The 21,366-nt window shown below is 43.1% G+C and overlaps 1 protein-coding gene across 1 annotated transcript in view; it reads right to left on the minus strand.

Moving 5' to 3' along the window:
* The window catches only part of EXOC4 (exocyst complex component 4), an 850,139-nt gene that overhangs the window by 239,949 nt on the left and 588,824 nt on the right, over positions 1-21,366 (minus strand). The window contains exon 11 of the mRNA XM_056124006.1: positions 8,506-8,725. Within this exon, the coding sequence (XP_055979981.1) occupies positions 8,506-8,725 (220 nt within the window). The remainder of the gene's footprint in view (positions 1-8,505; positions 8,726-21,366) is intronic.

Genomic DNA, 21,366 nt, shown 5'->3' on the forward strand with positions numbered 1-21,366 from the left:
AAATGAGCCCTGTTTCATCGGATACTCTACGTGACAACTGAGATGGCCATCCACGGGCCTACCTTTACTTGGATAGAGAAAGTCAATCAGACTTGGGGATGAAAGCCCCAGGTTTATCCCTATACTGATGACATTCTGAAACAGCCTGCTGCTCCAACAAGTTTCTTAGTACCAAGCAAAGTTGGTAAACGCTGTCACTAGCTGTAATTACTCTCTTGCTCGGCAGTCCCTTGTGACGCCTTGTGGATGAAGCCTTCCAGCTTGCCCAGCTTACACTGACCTCCTAACCCACAGGTAGTAAATGAATTCTTGAAGCACTGCATTGAAACTACAATCTGTCCCAAAACATTATGAGAGATGATGGGTTGCTGAAGAAAATGTTTGGAACTCCAACTGACTTCAAAAAACAAAACGTTGGAATCATTAATGGTTGTTATAGAGTGTGTAGAGTTGGATGCAGATAACTTGATTGCAGACAAAAAGAAAAACAATTCCTCTATTTCTGCTCCTCTAGACTGTCTCCAAAAGTGTAGCAGATCATATTACATAGATTTTAGTTTACACACACACACACACACACACACACACACTCCACATACACATATTCCTTGCTTTGCAGAAAGTTATTTATAGAATCTGATTAATCAGGAATTTCTTGAAAAGCAGTCAACTAGATAAGATTCGATTTTCTTATCACTTGGAGACTGGACTTAAAATTCAGGTCCACTGATCTGACTATTCTGCTGCAATATAGAATTATTAGCTTACTTCACAGTTATTTCCATCAACAGTCAAGAGTATAAGTTCCCAGGTAGCAATGTAGCAGTATTTCTTTTTTTTGGGGGGGGGGGCAGAAGGGGTCACACCTGGTGATGCACAGGGGTTACTCCTGGCTCATGCACTCAGGAATTACTCCTGACAGTGTTTGGGGGACCATATGGTATGCTGGGAATTGAACTTGGGTTGACCATACGAAAGGCAAATGCTCTGCTCGTTGTGCTATCGCTCCAGCCCCTACCAGTCATTACTTCTTATAGGTTAACCAGAAACAAGAACTGATCACTTTCCTGTTCCATGACACTACTTAAAGGAAATTTCTGGTTGGGCACTATTTGAAATTGAACACTCTTAATACTACAGCAAAGCAACTGCTTTCCAAAGGAACATCTTTTTATCTTCCAATTTTCAAAATAATATCCACAAAACTGCCATAGTAAAGGATTTATGAGAATGATTGGGAATTTATTTCTGGGACATCTGAAGAAGAATCCAAATGATCAGGCTTGTTTATATGAGGAAACAAATACAGTCCAAAGCATAAGTTGTAGATCCGGGAAATATGTAGGTGTGCAATATTACTGTGAACTTTTAAAAGCCTTTTAAGATGTCCAAGATATTTTCATGATAAACTATGAACAAAAATATTGTCAGGTTCTCAGACTGGTTATCTGTCCATGTATGCAACAAAACTACTGGGAGAAACTGGGGAAACATTTCATTTCATAGGAAACAGTTTTCATCTCTGTAGGTATGTTCTTAGTACCATTTCCTCTAAAGCTAATGGGTATTCCCACTGGAGTGGTCTTGCTGGTATGTCAATGAATAATAGTAGCGGTTATGAAACAACTCAACATACAGGGCAGCGGCTTAGTGCTACGCAATGCACGATCCCGTTGTACATTTGACCTTGGCCTCATGATGTAGTGTGAGGCACTATCACTCTCATTTTATCATGGAGGGAAATTCAGGGGAGGTAAGCAACTTGATCTTGTCTAAGGCGCCCCATCCCTGTTTGTATGGTTTTCCCAACCACGCCATGATAAATTTTACATGTTTCTTTCCTGAATAGCTATGAATGATCACCATGAAAATTACTGAAATAGTTGAAGTGCCGAAAACCAGGGACAGAATTGACAATACAGAAACAACATAACTTAATAATGCAATTATCAAGTAGAGTAGTGAGTGGAGAAGAAAGATGCAGGCTGAGGGTGCTGATGCTGGCTGTATGCTGGACACAATGGTCAGCTCACAGTAGGCAAATGGTGACGCCCCACCTTGAATCGACTGGGCGAAATCTCCGAGAGGGGAAAGGGCATGAAGCTTTCAGAAATGCCGTGGGGGATTGCAAAGGGTCCGGCAGTTGAGAACTGTCCATCTAGGGCCTCAGCTCACAGCTTGAGTGAGGACACCAGACCATGTGGGCTGTGCAGGCAGACCCTGTCTCTCTTCTAGAACAGATACGGGATAAAGGAGGACACGGACAACAGACGTTGCGTGTCTCAGGAAGGCCTACACTCTCCACTCCCACAGCTTAGGTTTCCCTGCAGCCTCAGCCTGGGAAAACCCCGCTGTCTCCCTTGGTTTCCATGAGCCAGAGAGGAAGGCCAGCACCTCTGGTGTGAGGTAAGAGCCTTGAAAAGTCCACCAATGTGCCACAGGAGGCAGCTTCTGCTGCTGCTGCTGGTGTTGTGATTTCTGGGTTTGTCAGAAACACAGGTTGACTGTGCCTTGGAGAAACGGTTTCACTGCAATGATGAGAGGCCACCGCCCCTCACTTTCAGTTGAGAACAAGGAGTGTGAGGAAAGGCATGTTGCACTTTCCTCATCGGTCAGGAAGTACCACACAGCTGGGTCGACTGAAGAGCTTGAAGCCCCACCTGGGGGGTTCTCACTGGAGTCCCAATTCTACATTGATAAATTCAATAAAGTCAACTTTTAAAAAAATGTTTCAAGGGCCGACTCTTGAATTCTGTGCATCTCATAGCTGACTGGTAATAAAGGCCTAGCAATGAAGTCTGTACACCTCAGGCTCAGAGGAACATTGGTTTGGAGGACCAATGCCAGGGCTGGCTTGGCTGGATCTAAATTGCAGTGCTAATACTTGCTTGCAAAGTAACTGTAGACACCCTATCGTATGTCAATGCTTCACATTTCTTCCCCATAATAAACACTCTATGCTGGGCTAGAGTGAGAATACAAGGGTGTTTGCCTTGTCTGTGGCCAACTGCGGTTTGATCCTCGGCATGCCATATGGTTCCCCAGTCTGCCAGGAGTAATTCTAGAATGCAGAGCCAGGAGTAAGCCTTGGGCATAGCCAGGTGTGGCCTCCCCAAAACAAACAAACAAACCCAAACCAAAACACACTATTCTACTGCCAATAGCCAATACATATAAAATATAAATCAATACACAGAAAGCACAAACAATAGTGCTGGCTCAAGGCAAAGGCTAACAAAGAGTTGGCAGTTCTTGTAGCCGCTTCCTACTTGTAGGAACGTGATCATTACTATCATTATTACTATAAGTATTACTATAAGAACTAGGCTGTGGTCTTATTTTGGGCCAATGCTTGAACAGGTGGTTGCCCCCATGCCCATCAAATGGCACTCATCATCTCCTCCTTCCTATGAATGTCCTTCCTTCTCTCTCTGTGAAATGAAATTACCTAATGAAATTACCCAGAAAAACTGTGACATGACCCATGAAAAGTGTGTCATCATCCCTCTGGAAACATGCGTGTGTACGGTGGCTGTTGTTTTTGAGAGGCGAGAACAGTCCTGGAGTTCTCACAGATACAGAGAAAACCCTTTCCCTGTCCTCACTGGGCAGCCCCAGAGCTGGTGGGTCATGACATGGGATGCTGGTGAGGGTGAGAGACACAGCCCTTCCTCCCACTAGGTGAGCAGCCCAGCAGGACAATGACTTTTGAGGACACATTTCTACTCAACGTTTAGAGCCTGTGACTTTCACTACTTACTGCTCCAGGTCACACTTCACACCCCAATTCTCCCTTAAAATTTTTGCAAATATGTATGTTAAATTTTTGTCTTTGGGTCATACCCAAATGTGCTTGGGGGTGAAGCAGCTCTTCTGGGGGACCAAATCCAGGGCTCCCCCATGCAGAGGCTGAGCTCTAGTCTAGACCCCTTTCAGAACAATTGTTGGAGGTTCTCCACTCAGAGGTTTGAGGGTGCCTTCCTTCCTTCCTTCCTTCCTTCCTTCCTTCCTTCCTTCCTTCCTTCCTTCCTTCCTCCCTCCCCCCTCCCTCCTTCCCTTTTTGTTCCCCCTTTTTGACTAGTTATGACAATCAGCTGTGAACAAAACTCTCACGAAGACAAGGGGACATGTTTAAGGAACACTGAAACTTGTGCTTGGGACATTATGTTAGAAAACAACTCTTAATCGTTATAAAGAGAGTAATTCAAAATATGAGAGGAAAAAGAAATCGCCTCATTTGCTTTCATCAACTCAGTGCCCCAAGACTATTAAACAAATGCACTATGGTATCTCATTTGCATTCTCATAAAATAAAATTTTTATGAAGAGAGGGCAACAAATAACCAAATAAGAAAGCAGGTGTTTGGGCTTGCAAAATAAATTTGAAGACATGCAGCCTGAATGGCCATAGATTTACTCACATATAATTACCCCATTCTGACAAGGTCAAAAAGAGAACAGGGTGGGTTGGAGTGCTCACCCAGCCTCAGTGAGAAGTAATTGATTCGCAGAACAAGAGGCCCAGCACACGGACCCTTGGCTGGTGAGGAGGGTGGGAGGGATGTGACCAACACGAGGTGGACTGCCCAGTGATGTCAAGCATGATCGGCAGTGAGTGGCCATGACAAGGACCAGATAGTAGTCAAACAAGTTATGGACTTAATGTGCCTTTGCTACTCAAGCTGAAAATTACTGAATTTAATGAGCCAGCATCTCCCACCCACAGTCACCTGTAGTTCAGGGCTGTCTTTCTTTCGGGCTCTTTCAGATTTAGTGTGCTAAGTGTGTTCAAGTGGTCTGGTACAGCACAGAGCACAAGTTTCAGAAATACCAACAGGTGATATATAGCGATGGAGCTCACGGCATGGTCAAATGACAAGATGCATGTCGGTCCCTGGCTCTATTTCTCATTGTCCCAATTTGATCCGGCAGTTATATATAACTTTCCGAACTAGTTCACTTTCTTCTATCCACCTATCTATTCGCACTCAAACACGCATTGTTTTCTTTTTAGTTTGTGCGACACACCTAGCACAGTGATACCTAGGGGGTCACTTCCTGTGATGCTCAGAGGACCACTTGGTGCCAGGGAATCAACTCAAGCCTCCCATGTACAAAATAGGCACTCCAGTCCCCTGATCTAGCTCTCTGGACCTGGCATTCATTCAATACACTATTGACTGAGGACCTCCTTGCTGCCCGAGATTGTAATGGAGCTTTTCTAATATTCACGGTCCTCCCGTTGTTCATCGATTTGCTCGAGCGGGCCCAGTAACATCTCCATTGTGAGACTTGTTGTTACTGTGTTTGGCATATTGAATACGTCACATGGGGAAAAATAAATATATCATATTATACATTAATTACAGTTGCTCTTTTAAAGAAGGCAAAAATCTGGGGTTGGAGAGAAGTCCAGCATGAAGGGCACTGGCCTTGCATGGGACTGATTTGGCCTGTGTTAAATCCTTGGCACCTCATATGGTCCCCAAAGTCTTTCAGAATCTCTGAATGCAGAGCCAGGAATAATCCCTGAGCACTGCTGGATGTGGCCCAAAAGCAAAAAAAAGGAAAAAATGTTGACAAAAATCAAAGCTCTAAAATAGTGACTAAGTGGGAGAGCTAATTGGGATACTAACACAACATGAAAGCGAACTCCACTCAGACAATTCAAATGAAGAAAAATTAATGAAGAGAGAGAGAGGTATAGACAGCACTTAACAGGTTGATGTTGGCACTACCATTAGTATTAATAAGGTCACATCCAAGTGAGAGCCACAGGTGGTATACACTGGTTTGGTGTAAAAGAAACAAGTAGGGATATGGCGACATGCACAGAATAGTAAAAACTGGCAGCTGTAATCAAAGGGCGAAGAGGAGAAGCAGAATCACTGGGGTCCAGTGAGAACTGAAGGCACAGATGCGATGGCACCTGGTAGGGCCACTACTCAAGGAGGGAGGCGCTCAGTACAACCAAACTGGAGAAGAGGGAAGTAAGAATCCCTTCCCTGTTCCCTCTTTTTCCTCATGCCTCCAATCTCCTGCTAATGTTTCCGATGAAACAGCAGAGTTGATCCCACATCATTCGGTAAGGGAGCTTCAGTTATAGTCAATACACTTCGGTTTCAGTTCTGAGAATGGATTTGAGAAGGACCCGCATCCTGTAGAAGTGAGACTGAGAGACACAGCAGGGAGACCACAGTGCCAGAGATCCCTCTGGGCCAATTTCAGTGGGGCACCCCAGTTGGAGTAGGTGCACTCTTCCTGCCTACTCCAGATGGAATTCCGGCGACCAAGAGCTTCCACAAGCAAGGTCCAGGTATGCAGGTTCCAGTACTAAAATCTCCAAGCTGCATGGTGGCAGAGGTGCCTGGCTGTCCTTCCTCAGCTCTCCACCTGCTCAGCAGCCTGGCTGTCATGCCCATAAGTTTCCTCCGGGCGCCATCTTAGCATACCAACAGCCCTGGTCCAGAGACTCTCAATTGAATTAAAAAATGGATTAGTGCCCTACAGAGATGTCTCTGGAACCCAACCATTTACAATACAGGATTCCAGAAGCACGCGGCCACTTGGTGGCTGCACGGACTTTCATGATATTCAAAATGAGCAATGGAAAATAAATAATCTAGTATCTGCTCCTGGCAGGCAGGCCTGAATGGTAGTGGGAAAATTTTGGCAAAACATAATGCCCAAGAAGTAGAGAGAGTGTTGGGGAACTTGTCTACCATAGAAACAGGGTAAGGACTGGGATGGAGGGGGGTGATACTGGGGACACTGGTGGTGGAAAATGTGCACTGGTGGAGGGATGGGTGTTTGATCATTGTATGGCTGAAACTCAAACACGAAAGCTTTGTAACTGTATCTCATGGTGACTCAATAAAATTAAAAAAAATTAAAAAAGAAAGAGACTGAACTGAGGCACTCAGAGGAGAAGGTCCAACCATTCAGGGACAGAGATTTCCAGCAGGGACAGACTGAACACAAGCCTTTGTCTTCCTACTGTCTCTCTGCCCCACACTCAGCACAGACCCCTCACCAGGAATAATTTGCTACAGACAAGACTATTATCACCTAGCTGTGATGCTGTTATTCTAGAGCCTAGAGACTCATCCCATTTCTCAATACCATGAAAGCCTTATCCCACAGAAAAATGATGCTCAGAATAAGAATACCTCCTCTAAATGGTTCAGCATTTAAATTCATTGTAATGTACAAAGAAAGGCATCCAATAAAGGCACCCAAATAAAACAGGCAATTAAAGTCACTACAACAATCTTCTAATCATACATTTTTTCTTTGACAAGTTCCAGCTTTCCACGTGTTGAGACATTCCTATATCAGCAACTTACATAAAAATATAGATGGGCCAGAGTGGGTCGGGCATTTGCCTTGTATGTGCCAACCCAGGTCCAGTTCCTGTCACCCTATATGGACCCCAAGCACTCCAAGAGTGATTCCTGAGTACAAAGTCCAGGAATAAGCTTGGAACAAAGCAGGTGTGGCTGAAGAGTCAAACAGAACCAAAATATTGTGCCAAGCATTCTTTTAATGAAGAAACACGGTGAAGATTCAATGACGATGTAATCACATAATCACAGCTGAACTATTCTCAAAGTTTAAATTCTTACTAATTTTCTTTTCATTTTATATTAATCTTCAAGACACTAGCTAAAATATCTAAAATAAATACCTTAGGCATCTTAATCTAATTTACCTCAAGATAAATTACCTTCTTCGGCTTCCCAGAAATAAATTATCTATCTATTTATCTATAGTCAAGATGACATGGTTGATAGTAATAAGACTGGCACTTGAATTAGTCTTACTGTGAAAATCTAAGTGGCTGACTCTCTGTGAGTTAGCCAAGCTATTTTGAGGGAGACTGTCTGGGAATGATACAGATGGATGCCTGTTGTTAACAAGCATAGGCAAATGGACTTCCTGTAAGTCCTCTGTACTCCAGGATGCACTGACCATTGGAAGAAGAATTCCTTTCAAGAGCAACTTCCAGGAGGGAGGGAGTTTCCGGCACATTAAGAAACTCTCTCTGAAGTATGGGGAATATTGTCTGTCATGCATGCAGGCAGGGGGATGAGGTAGGAAAGTGGGGGTATACTGGGGATATTTATGGTGGGGAATGTGCACTGGTGAAGGGATGGGTGTTGGATCATTGTATGACTGTAACTCAAACAAGCTGTAACTATATCTCATAGTGATTCAATAAAATTTTTTAAAAATTAAAAAAAAATAATAAAAACTCTCTCTCTCTCTTCCTCTCTCTCCAATACTCAAAGTTAACTACTTTTTCTGCTTAAAGATCTGCAGGGACTTTTAATTTATCCTACAACTGCCCTAAGTTTCCCCAGTGCCTGCTTCATTTATTTTCTCTTGTTTTGTCCCTGATGGGCATGGAAACAGATGGTAATTCTTTTTCTTTTGTAACGTGTGACTTTTTCCAAGTTGATGAAAACTGCTGGTGACATGCATCAGCTCAATGTCAATGCTTACCTGCAGAAGGGGCCGCTGGACCCCCAACACCTTCATGGTGTCTGCATTGGCGAGGATCTTCAAGGGGTCGGAGGTCTTTGTGACTCCTTCAATCTCCTTGTTGATCTCTGCCAAGACCTGATTGAGGAAGATGTTTTTGATGTAGGCGGTGAGAAACTCTCGAAGAGGACACTGCTTGGCTGGCCCCAGTCCCAGGGCGTGCTCGATCTCCTGAATAAATCTGCAAGACAAATAGGGTACCATGGCCGTTATCCACTGGAGCGCAATGGATAAGCCTGACAAGTACATCTCCCTGAGAGATGTAGGGAAATTCCCAGAATTCTCTATAAGAGCAGTCCACTGTTCTTTATTCATCTCTCTAGTAGCTGATTTTTTGCCTTTTGTTTCCAAGTTCATAGAAATAAGATGAAGTAGAAAACAACATGGATTACAGAGAGAATTAGGCCTTCGCCTGTGCTTAATTCACTAGAAGTTCTGCAGAGAAATCTATAAGCCTGGAAGGAAAGAAGATCAACTTCTCCTCCTCTTTTGTGAACCAAAAGGTCAATGACGGGGAGATCAAACAGGGAGCAACCACAAGAACCCCAGTAGAACCCTGATGAGCAGAGAGCCCAAAAAGTTTAAGGACCCACATGTGCCGCCTTCCTGGTGGAGGATACACAAGCGTTCTTTAATGTCACGGCACCCAGGGAGGTTGTGGCATTCTCAACCTCACTGACAGAACCCAGAAGCCCTGTCAAGACTTTTCGTGCTGGGTTTTGATCTCTCCACAGCCTGATGTTATTGCCTTTTCTCCCCTCATGTACATAATCTCACTCCAACTGGTAAAATCAGCAATCAGTAAAATCTGTCAGACTACTTCTAGGTTGGAATTCTCACTTTAATCAATTCTTGATGTCTAACTTTCACGGAGGCCTTTTATTTCTGTCAACACCAGGAGGGGGGGAAAAAAAGCAGAACTGTTTTTATTAATTCACCGAGAAAATAGGAATGTAAGAAGCAAAGTATGGTAGACTAAAAGCAAGTTCTGATACAAATTTAAAGACACATGCCCAAATAGGATGTTTCTCATTCTGATGTTTTTAAGTATAGGTAGAAAAATAATAAATGTGTGATATGTAAGTTGAGCATTCCAAAATGAAATATTAAAGTAAGTAAAGTAGATATTCAAGTAAGTTCAATCTTACTTGAATGATCACTTTGCTTTAGTAGAGGGTTTAAAGCATAAAGAAATAGAAAGCTTGTAGTTATCAAAACTCAGAGAAGAGTATAGAGATCTTTGCTGCAGTATTTTTTGTAATTCTCTATCTGGGTAGTTTCAGCTTTGTGTGATTCATAATTATAGGCACAAATCTGTTACTACGCTTTAATAATATTAGCTTTCTATCAACACAGTTTAAAGTCTAGTTTCCACAGTTACCAAGTGTGAGAAGGACCCACAAAAGTACCAAATCCAGCTTTTTGATTCAAAAAATCACTCTGTAAATACTACATAGCTGCAAGGAACAATGAAATCATACAATTTGCTCCAACCTGGTTGGAACTGTAGAACATCATGTTAGGTGAAGGAAGCCAGAAGGAAAAACACAGAATGATCTCACTTGTCTGTGATACACAGAATGACTAGATAAGGGAATGCAAGGTATTAAAAGGGGTATACTGTGATTATCCTTGACCCCAGAGTACAGGAAGGAGGATAGGGAAGGAAAGAAATTGTGTGAAGAAGCAAGAAGAGACAGGTGGGAAGTAATGGAAGAGGAGGGTGGTGGCAGGGGTCAAGGGCTTTGGTTACATCAATGGTGCAGAGGAGTAGTATATCTCTTTATCCAAAGCACAGTTACCAACACTGCAAGCCTGAAATCTAAACTATATCAAACTGAAATGTGTGCCTGTCAAGGAGACAGGCTGGGCAGATGAACACTGGTGGAAGGAAGTTGCCCTTGGTGGTGGAATTGGTACTGGAACATTGTATGCAATTACTTTCTTCACATTTATAATGGGCAGTAAAGGTAATTTTTTAATATATATATTTTATTTATTTATTTTTTAATAGTGAGGCACCATGAGGTACAGTTGTAGACTTACACATTTTTGTGCTTGGGTTTCGATTATACAATGATCAAACACCCATCCCTCCACCAGTGCGCATTTCCCACCACTACGGATCCCAGCATCCCCTCCCCCCCCCAGCCCCCATCCCACCCTGCCTCTGTGGCAGGGCATTTCCCTCTCTCTCCTTTTGAGTGCCATGGTCTGCAAAAGAGGCATTGAGTGGCAATCATGCTTGGTCGACAGTCTACCCTCAGCATGCTCTCCCATCGTGGGCGGATCCTCCCAACACCCTTTATTTGGTGTTCCCTTCTCTTTCTGAGCTCCCCCTTCCCCTAACATGTGTGGTTGTCCTCCGGGTCATTGAGTAAAATTCCTGGTACTAATCTCTGCCATACTTGGGTGTTAGTTTCCTATTTTGTTACTTTATGTTCCCCAGATGAATGCAATCTTTCTATGTCTATCCCTTTCTTTCTGAGTCATTTCGCTTAACATGATACTTTCCATGTAGTACCACTTGTATGTAAACTTCATGACTTCGTCTTTTCTAACAGCTACATAGTACTCCATTATGTAAATGTGCCAGAGTTTCTTCAACCAGTCATCTGTTCTCAGGCACTCAGATTTTTTCCAGATTCTGGCTATTGGAATAGAAACTTTGACAAAGGTAATTTTAATGTTTTTGCAAATCTGATTAAGACTGCTTTGCCTGGTGGATTTTTGTAGTGCCACAACGCTATACCACTTGGCACTTGAAATTTTTCTCTTAACAAAGAAAGAGTAGAAGGAAAATAAAATGACAAAAAAGAATTTCTGAGATGCTATAATTGCAAATGATAATCACAGATGATACCTAAAACACTCCAAACAATTTAGAAAAACTATCAAAGGACACAAACGCATTTATTTACTGAGGGTATGGTGGGTACTGGGTTGAAGCCCACAAGTGCTCCATGGTGACCACATACCATGTGTGATACTAGGGATCTGAGCCAGCCTATCTGTACTATCTCTTTCGTCCCCACAAAAAATGGTTTACAGTACAAGAAATTCAAAGGGGGACTTACACATAAGAAAGCAATTTTACACTGAATTTTATTTGTTGTTGGGGTTTTTTTCAGAAGCTTAGGAGGCCTGGAGGCTGTTCCTGGCAATTTTCAGCAGAGCTCAGAGGCAAGTGGTGCCAGGGGTCAAGGCAAGGTCGGCTGTATGCAAAGCAAGTACCCGAACCCCTATTAAGGAGCTCACCCCTTCTTTTTTTGTTATTGTTATCCAATGATGCTCAGGGTTGGCACTTGGCTCTGTGCTCAGGGATCACTCCTGGTGGGGTTCAGGGGGGATGTTGGGATTCATCCCGGGTTGACTGCATACAAGGCCAATGCTTTGCCTGCTGTCTTCTCTCCAGCCCTTTACTCTACATTCTCCCATTCTTAGCATCTTCCATAATGAGAAAAATGCACTCTGCTGAGATGTGTTGTTTGTTCATTTGGGAGTCCCACCTGGTAGTGTTCGGAGCTATGTGTGGCTTAGCGCTTGGGGGTTACTGCTGGTGTTACTGGAGGAACTTGAATGTCCAGGGACAGGACCTGGACTCTCACTTAGTAGCTCTGTCTCTCTGTCTCTCTCTCTCCATATTTGCCATCCTGAAACATCTTTTAAATTTGTATTTTTCCCCCATTGTTGCAATAATGCTGGAGAATGCTCTCTTTGCTGTTATTTGGGGAAAGCTGTTGGGCTAAACTTGAGTTTGTGAGTGGCACTGAACTCATGCACTCACAAGTCTCTGCCCTGCAAGGCGTGGGATCCGGGACCCTGAGATGCTATTTCTACACCCAGACATTGGCTTCATTCCAAAGTCTAAAAAATAAAATGAAACAAAACTTCAGTCTGCTGGCCTAAGTCAGGGTAGGAAGCAATCTCTCCTAGAACACTGATAGGATGGAAAAGTATTACAGATCAGCTAAAGGGCAAGTTGGCACCATTATTCAAAATTACGAATGCATTTCCTTTTGACCCAGAAATCCCACTTCTGGGAAATTCTTCAGACAGTTACATCTGCACAAGATGATGCATGTGCAAAGTAAACAGATCATTGTAGTAGTGATTTTTATGGTGAAGAACTGAAAACTCAAAAACTCTCCGAGTCAGAGGGTGGCTGAATCAACTGGAGTGTCTCTGCAGGCAGGAATTCGAGGCAGCTCTGTAATTGGTGAAGGATAGAGTTCTAATGTGCGAATACATAGAGATCTTTAGGATAGATTGTTAAAGAGAGGAAAAACCAGGTACAGATCAATATGAATTTAGTATAGTTCCTGTATTGATCTCTTGCAAGGATCATGTGTGCACTTGTTTATTTTCGGATACAAACAACAACAAATTCACCCAGAACTAGTAAAAGCGAGTGCCTATTGGAAAAAGGAGGGGTATGGAAGGGAGGCCTGAAGGAGCTGGAACAAGTTTCCAATAATTCCAAAGCATAAAAATAAATTTCACTCTGCGTGGGTTTTTAATCACCTTCTTTAAATCACATTTTTAAATATTTATTTTGCTTTTTGGGTCACACCCAGCGATGCTCAAGTGTTACTCCTGGCTCTGCACTCAGGAATTACTTCTGGCGGTGCTTGAGAGACCATCTGGGATGCCAGGGACCGAACCTGGGTCAGCCGCATTGAAGGCAAATACCCTACCCACTGTACTATTGCTCCAGCTCCTCACATTTTTTTAAAAAACGGTGATGATATTCACTAAACAAAATTAAATTAGAAAATATAACAATTACCCACTCACATTTATACATGTTTCTATCTGTAGGTGGTTCTTTTCTGTATTGTTTTTTGTTTGAAGGCCATATCCAGCATTGCTCAGGAATTTCTGCTGGCTCTGCACCAGGCGTCACTCACAGCAGGGCTGGGGAACCATACAAGGCTCCAGGGGTCAAAGCAAGTTGGCTGTGTGCAAGGCAAGTGCCTTACCTGCTATACCATCTCTCCAGCACCAGAAGGTTCTACTTCATACACTGCTTTCTAATGAGAGAACATTTCAAGTCTGGCGCTTAAATAAATGTTCCTTAGTTTCAGTTCCCTAACCCCATACAATTTCCTTCGTAAATGCATCCTAGGGGATCCTGCATGTCACCAGTTAAACACTCCATTAACCTGAGTATATGCAGGTGTGTAAAGGGCGGAAGGAAGGGGCACCTGGAAGCTCAACACAATGAAAACATAATCAGAGCGCAGGGCCGGGGGTGTGGTTTAGCGCAAAGTGTGCGCCTGCAATGCATAAGACGTGGGGTTGAGCACCTCCAGGAGTAATTCCTGAGTGCATGAACCAGGAGTAACCCCTGTGCAATGCCGGGTGTGACCCAAAAAGCGGAAAAAAAAAAAGGAGGGGGGGGGGCAAATGGCAAATGCAGGCAAGTGAGGTCTGGAGATAGTTCAAGTGGAGAAGCATGTGCTAAGCATGTGTGTGGCTTTGGTTCGATTCCTGGCCTCACATGACTCCTGGAGCACCATTGGATTCGGTCCTGGTAGATCACAAGTAAGACTCTGTGCAAGCATCGGGCGCAGCCTAGGTCAGATAATCTCGGGGTATGCCCCCTCAAGCTCCTTCAGCACTGCTGAGGGGGGCCCTATTTAAAATTACACAGGAAGGTAAGTGGACATGAGCAGCCAGGAGTAGCAGCAATGAGGCTGCTGAACTGTGGGGTCAGCAGGGAGGGGAAAAGCACCGTGCAGAGCTGAGAGGACGACACTGGAAGAAAAGAGAAGGGAAGAAGGGAGAGGAAAAATAGAAGGAATACAAGTAGGGAGTTAACCACGCCCATAGTCTCAAGGTCTTCAAAGCACTTGGGTCCATGTGACCTTTCCAGGCTCCCACTCCACCTCAGAATGCCCCTCCCAAGCACATCTGCCTTTCCTTAATCCTGTCCTGAAGGGAAAAATACACACCGTAATTTTCTCCAGAAGAGGAAATAAGCCCAAGCTCTTTTTACTGGATGATTTTTTACTAGTCCCAGTATCCATCACTTGAATTCCAATATATTCTTCACATTGGGACTTAGAAAATGAGACTCCTGAGCAGAAATACTTTATTTTCACATTTTCAAAATCCCATTCACTAGGAGGAAATTCTTTAAGTATCAGCCAGGCTTCTACTCATGGTGCCAAGTACCAGAATGCCTCAATGAGCCCCCACATTGCTTATTTTCAGTCCCTGCATTTGATCCCTAACAGATCAGCCTGCTGGGAGCAGCACGGAGGGAGCGGTACCCAGCACTCTGGGCTGAGTGATGCTTCCCAATACAGATCATTTCCTCCCGACAGCCCCCACATCTGTTGCTGAAGGCCCATTCCAGCTGCCACTGGCATCTCCAACTCCAGCCAATCCATTCGACAAGTCTCCCAATCTGCTTGGGAGCAGGGACGGTCCTGGCTAGACACGAAGCCTACAACGTGAGTGAGTGGAAGAGACAAATTTGAGGTGCCCTTCCCCGTCTCCTTTCACGCCAGCCCCAGCCAGGAAGTGATTCCTATAAATGGGTGAACTGTCTTTTTTTTTTTCTTTTTGGGTCACACCCGGCGATGCACAGGGGTTACTCCTGACTTTTGCACTCAGGAATTAGTCCTGGCAGTGCTCAAGGGACCATATGGGATGCTGGGAATCGAACTCGGGTCAGCTGTGTGCAAGGCAAACACCCTACTCGATGTGCTATTGCTCCAGCCGGAAGAAGAACTCTGCTGGAATTTAACATCCAGGAGGGGAGCCAGGTTTACATTCGCTGCAGAAAAAAAGTCTTTGGGAAATTGGGTGGTCAAAAGCAGAGGGAGCTGTTCTGTGGCGAAATGTGAGCACAGACTTCAGGAAGCAGAGCCCTGAGCTCCCCTTCACCACCCTTTTGAATTCTGACTTTTGAATTCTGCAAATGAGTATGATGACATGCAGACTTCTTTCCATGCTCTGATCTCTTTGATTTCTTCTTTCACGATTTCAGCAAGGAGGCTGACACATCGTGACGGCCAAGTGAATGGCGGTTTATGCTGTGTGTAATTACTACCATCTGAACCCTAACGAGGCCGGAGAGGAAAGGGTGACAAGAGCGGACACTTTTTGCTCCACCCCGCTCTTTGACTTCCCCGTGCAATTGTCCAGAGGCAGCAGTTCAGATCACCAGGTCAACACATTGTCTTGTGCGGTGGCAGATGGAATGACAAGGCCCCGTGTTCTCACAGAGCCTCAGTGCCCCTGGTACTTGATGCCTGGCAAGTAGCATGCTCCCAGGGAATAGCTGGTTCAGTGTGGAGGAATCACCGGGTCTTTCCATTTCAACTCAGAGTTCCTAAAACTAGGCTCCAACCTACCTGACCATTAAATGCTCTTTTCTTGAGAACTCAGATGACAACTAAAGACTTAGGAAAAAGAAAAGACAGAAAAAGCATCACTCCATCCCTCCACCACCCCAATGTTAATATTCGTCTCTTATGAAATATTCTTAAGTCCTCAAGATCCTGCCCACATTCACCTATTGTTTTCTTTCTGCAACATGTTTGTTCACACCCTGTGTTATTCTGCTCTTTGACAGAATATTCTAGGTATTATCATGCTATATTATCATGCTAATGCGCGTGGCATCATAAGAACAAATATCTATAGGGGAACCTGACCACAGCTTCCTGGCTTGACTGTAGATAACCCCACATCTTCACCTTGCCTCTGTTGTGATTATTATTATTATTATTGTTATTATTTTTTTTTCTTTTTGGGTCACACCCAGTGATGCACAGGGGTTACTCCTGGTTCATGCACTCAGGAATTACTCCTGGCAGTGCTCGGGGGACCATATGGGATGCTGGGAATAGAACCCAGGTCGGCCGCATGCAAGGCAAACGCCCTACCCGTTGTGCTATCGCTCCAGCCCCATGTTGGGATTATTTCTACAAGTGAAAATCCTGGGAGGAGTTTCTCATCATTAGGTTCAGGGGCGAATCTCTCTTTTAGTCCACTCTTCTCCCTGACTCCTACAGTATCTTGCAGGGCTCCTTTCGCATAATAAGTACCATTACAATGATCTGCTGAAGGGTGATAGGCGAGGGAGCGCCAGGGTACAGAGGAACTTCTGCAACAGGAAGTCCAGGCTTTCCAACAGTGCAGCTGATCAGCAGGATGAACGTAAGAAAGCAGTGAATTTTAACAATGGGGAGAGTCTCATTAGGCGAGAAAATGCTTCCAAGTGAAGAAGGCAGATGGAAACCTGTCAGAAGGCCATTATCTAATTTTAAGTTCTCACACGAGGGATTGTCCAGCTTCGAGCATGATTGGGAGGGAGACACAAAGTACCGATCCATCTAGGTATCTGAACACAAGACACACTGAGAACTAAACAAAGAGACCTACCGCATGCAGGATGCGGAGAATCTAATTACAGAATCTTGAGGAACCGTATTCAGATCATCTTTCTGAACCTAAGGTGGTACAGTAGGATAACCCGCATCCTCCCCCCCCCACTTCCCCCCCTCCAAAAAAAAAGAACAGGTTTCTATTCTCATTGCATATCTAAATACTCTCATTGACTATCTAAAACCTGGATCTTATTAATTCAATTCTAATGACGCGTTGAAAATATTTAACAGATCCTGTCCCTTGATAGGGGAGGTGCTGTATCATAAAATCTGTACCCAGGTACTCTCTATATTTTTAACCTATTGTTTCTTGGTGTAGGTATGTACCCTCCAGTATGGATAAATATGAGCACATACTGCCTATATCTGACCCAGTACTCTCAAAAATTTTATCATGATTTGATTTCTATCCAAGGAAACTATAAACTAATTAAACTTTCCCTCAAGCTTCCCAGGCGTCATGCTTAGCTCAGTCTACTTATCACAAATTTCATTGTAAAGCTCCATTTCTTCCATTTCATCTCAGCCAATAATTATGGCAGCTTCCAGCTGGAAATATCCTTGAACACAGAGGGGCCTATATTAAATTTCAGAAGTATTTTATCATCGCAATGAGAGCAGTGACATTTATTCATTTGAATAAAAGGCAGTTGCTCTGAGTATGTAAGTAGTCCTTATATTCACATCCTTGTTTTGTCAAGTCTACCGTCAACAGTGGTCATGAGGGACACAAGGATGTCTGGTCCCTCCTGGTAGTATGTAGAGAAGAACATGGCATTGCTTCTCTGATATTCTTGCCAAAAGCGTAGGAAGGGAATTCAATCATGGGAAAACATCATTTCCCCCAGCAAGCCAAAGTAAATAAATCAAAGGTGCAAATTTCAGAAAATTAAAATTCATACTTAAAATCTATCTTTTGGAGCACAAGAAGTTCCATCCAGGTATCTCTCATGGCTCCTGTGTCACTGGTTTTTGTTCCTGATGTAAATAATGTATAAATTCTTATGGAATGTGCACCATATATACCATTTATAATTTTTTTGCGCCTCCCTTGGTCCTACATTCTGGGATGCTGGACATTCTCGGTTCCAGCGGGAGGCCAGCCACACATGCTAGGGGAAAAGGGAGCTCAGATAGAGAAGGGAACACCAAATAAAGGATGTTGGGAGGATCCTCCCAGGATGGGAGAAGCATGCTGAAAGTAGACTATGGACCAAACATGATTGCCACTCAATGCCTCTTTTGCAAACCACAACACCCCAAAGGAGAGAGAGAATAGAGGGAAATGCCCTGCCACAGAGGCAGGGTGGGATGGGAGGAACAGGGGGTGGGAGGGATACTGGGATCCATGGTGGTGGGAAGTGGGCACTGGTGGAGGCATGGGTATTTGATTATTGTATAATTGAAACCCAAGCACAAAATTTGTAAATCTATAACTGTACCTCATGGTGTTTCACTAATAAAAAAAAAGAAAATAAAGAAATAGGTGTCTTCTTTCTAACCTCCCACATTATCTGCAGTATCTGCAGGAAATGCTGATCATTTCATAACTTCACTTTCTAATTACCCAGAAGCTCCCATCTCTCACCACACAGGAGATTTAAAGACATTCGAAGCAAAATGGAACCATCTTCCTCCCTTCACCGCAGTCCAAATTTTCTATGTGAACATTTGCCTGAAAGGGAGAAGGCATGCTGAAACTCTGCTTAAGTTATCAAGCACATTCCAAAGTATTCCTTCTGGCATGCTCCTCACTGGGAAGTTATCTGTCACATTTAATATCTGTAAGTTTGATAATGTTGATAATGTTGCGTGACACAGATATTTATAATGTAAATGCTAAGAACTTAATCAACCTCAACAGTGACATATTATTTATGATAAGGGATGAGAATGAATTACTTGTACTTAAAAAGTTGAAATTCTGGGCCTGGAGAGATGGTTCAGTGGTTAAAGCACATGTCTAATATGGGGTTGACCCTTGTTTGATCCCAGGCATTACATGGTTCTCAGGACCTTGTACTGAATGTGAGTTCCTGGGTCTCCTGTGTACCTTTAAGGATCTCTTCCACCCAAATTTGCCACCTGGGGGAGTCTGGTTGGCTCTGAGACCACATCCAGCGGACTATCCCAGGGTCAACGATGATCAAGAGACAGTTCTCAGTGGTGTTGACACCCATGTGGTGCCAGCGATCCAACCAAGACCTCCCACATGGAACTCCATCTCCCTAACCCCTATAAGTTGGTATTTTGCTTTTGAATGCTGGTATTTTAATTTTATACACAGAGTGCCAACCACAGAAGTAGTAACACCCTATTCACAAGAATGATAAGTTATTTTAAGTTATTCATAAGTTTTTTTCTCCTTAGAAGATGAAATGTAACCCCCCATCCCCCTTTGGTCAATACAAATAACAACACACAAATAAAAATACAGAACTATCTGTCAGAAGAGGCCAGGAAGCGCTAAGCACAGAATCCTATGTATCCACTGTTCTGTGCTTCCCACCAAGGGAAATGGTGGACTTTCAGAGAGAACACAGTAAACTCAAAATCCTCTCCATGTTTGGTCTACATTAAAAAAAAATCAATCTACAACCCACCATCAAGTCCGTTCTCAGATATGTGCCCATGCTTATATAAAGAGCTATGAGCTGGATTCAGGTCAACGGGCCTTTCGAATTAGATCCAAGCAAAGTGTCACTAAAGGTCAGAAGCAACTTAATGTGCAGAGCCAGGTGGCTCAGCAGGCAGGGCCCTTTAAGACAGATCTCTTACTTACTCAATTACTCTCAGCCATGACATTTAAGGTACAGAACAAACCGAAAACAACTTAGACCAAGAAGGAAAGCAGCCACAGAGGAATTGATTGGAGACATATTCAACTTGGATTATCTGACTCGAAGAAAAAGATCATTTAGAAATGATTTACAAGGGACTCATTCAGAAACAGCAGCAACAGGCAAATTTAGGACTATAAATCAGTGGAACATGAAAACCGAAGAAAAATCCATAAAGGTTAATGCACTTTGGAGCACATTTGCCTCTTAATTCATGGCAGTAAGTCACTGGCACATCAGCGAGAGCCGCCCCCAACAGACCGTAATTGTTCATACCGAGTGTAACTACTTTCTGTGCCTTTTGTATATAAAGATTTTCTGGGGATAAAAAGTGCAAAATAAGCTCATCATTGCAGAGCCCAATCATGTTCTCAGCCCATATCCCTAGGAGACAATTTGCTGAACTAATGAAATAAAAAGGGATCCGGGTGCTCTTATTTGCAATGAGGAAAATTCACGCCTTGGACTAGATGAGCAAAGGAGGTAAAAATCGTTCAGTCAATGGGGCAAAGAATATGATCTACAAAATTTGAAGTCTGCAGGCTTATAAACAAATTTAACTTTTAAAAATCTTAGCGTGAGTATACTGGGAGTGATTTGTGACTACATCTAAGTGTTCCCTCCAGACGGAAAAGCACTTTAGGTAAAATGAAGTAAGCCTCTTAGAAATGACAGCTGTTTAGATTGTTTAAGCATATAATTTGGAAGTTGAAGTGACTTCAAACTCCAGCCCTTAATATTAAGCAATCTTTTTCTTTTACCAAAAGAAATACAAATAAATAAAATGAAGACTTCTGATATAAAACTCATAGACACATAATGATAATCTTGCTTTTTTTCTGGAATTCAGTTCTCCTCTTTTCCATTTCTCTTATTGATAGTAAAATAACTCCTCCCTTCCTTAAATGGTTTTTAAAAACATACAACAAGAAAGATTTTTTAAAAACTTTTCATTTTTTAACTGAAAGAAATTGAGGTGATTTCAATATGGTTAATAATGGTTCCCCGTGTACATCATTTTCCCCCCATGTACATCATTTTAATGCCACACCCATTATCAGAGTATCAGGTCAAGAAAATCAGAACACCCCAATTAAAAACTTATTATAAATTGTCTACCCTATTGTCTGGAGTCTTAGGTACCATATATATAATATTTATGTATATTTATATATGACATACAGGTACTAAACCTATTACTAGCTAGACACCTACATATACAATATATGTACTATATATTGACTTTATTTGGGATGTTCCACAGCCACATTTTGGGGAGTGTGGGGGAGTCTACCTGGTGGTGCCAGGGAAGGTCAAGTGCCCTACTTGCTGTACTAACTTCCTGGCCTTCCATTTGCTTTGGGGATGTTCCCCAGACACAGAAACCTAGAAGAATTACCCATTGCTACATCCGGATCAGCTGTATCAATCATAGTGACATTTACTGTGCTCTTGCCATGTACCGGCTGGAGAGCTTCACTCAGCTTGTGTTAGGTGATTCTCACAGTCATTCTAGGAGGTCTACACATTCATTAAATGAATCTTACATGTGATGAAAACTGAGCAAGTCAAAGAAT

The sequence above is a fragment of the Sorex fumeus genome, unplaced genomic scaffold (assembly GCF_029834395.1).
Source record: "Sorex fumeus unplaced genomic scaffold, SorFum_2.1 ptg000048l, whole genome shotgun sequence".
NCBI classification, from domain to species: Eukaryota; Metazoa; Chordata; class Mammalia; order Eulipotyphla; family Soricidae; genus Sorex; species Sorex fumeus.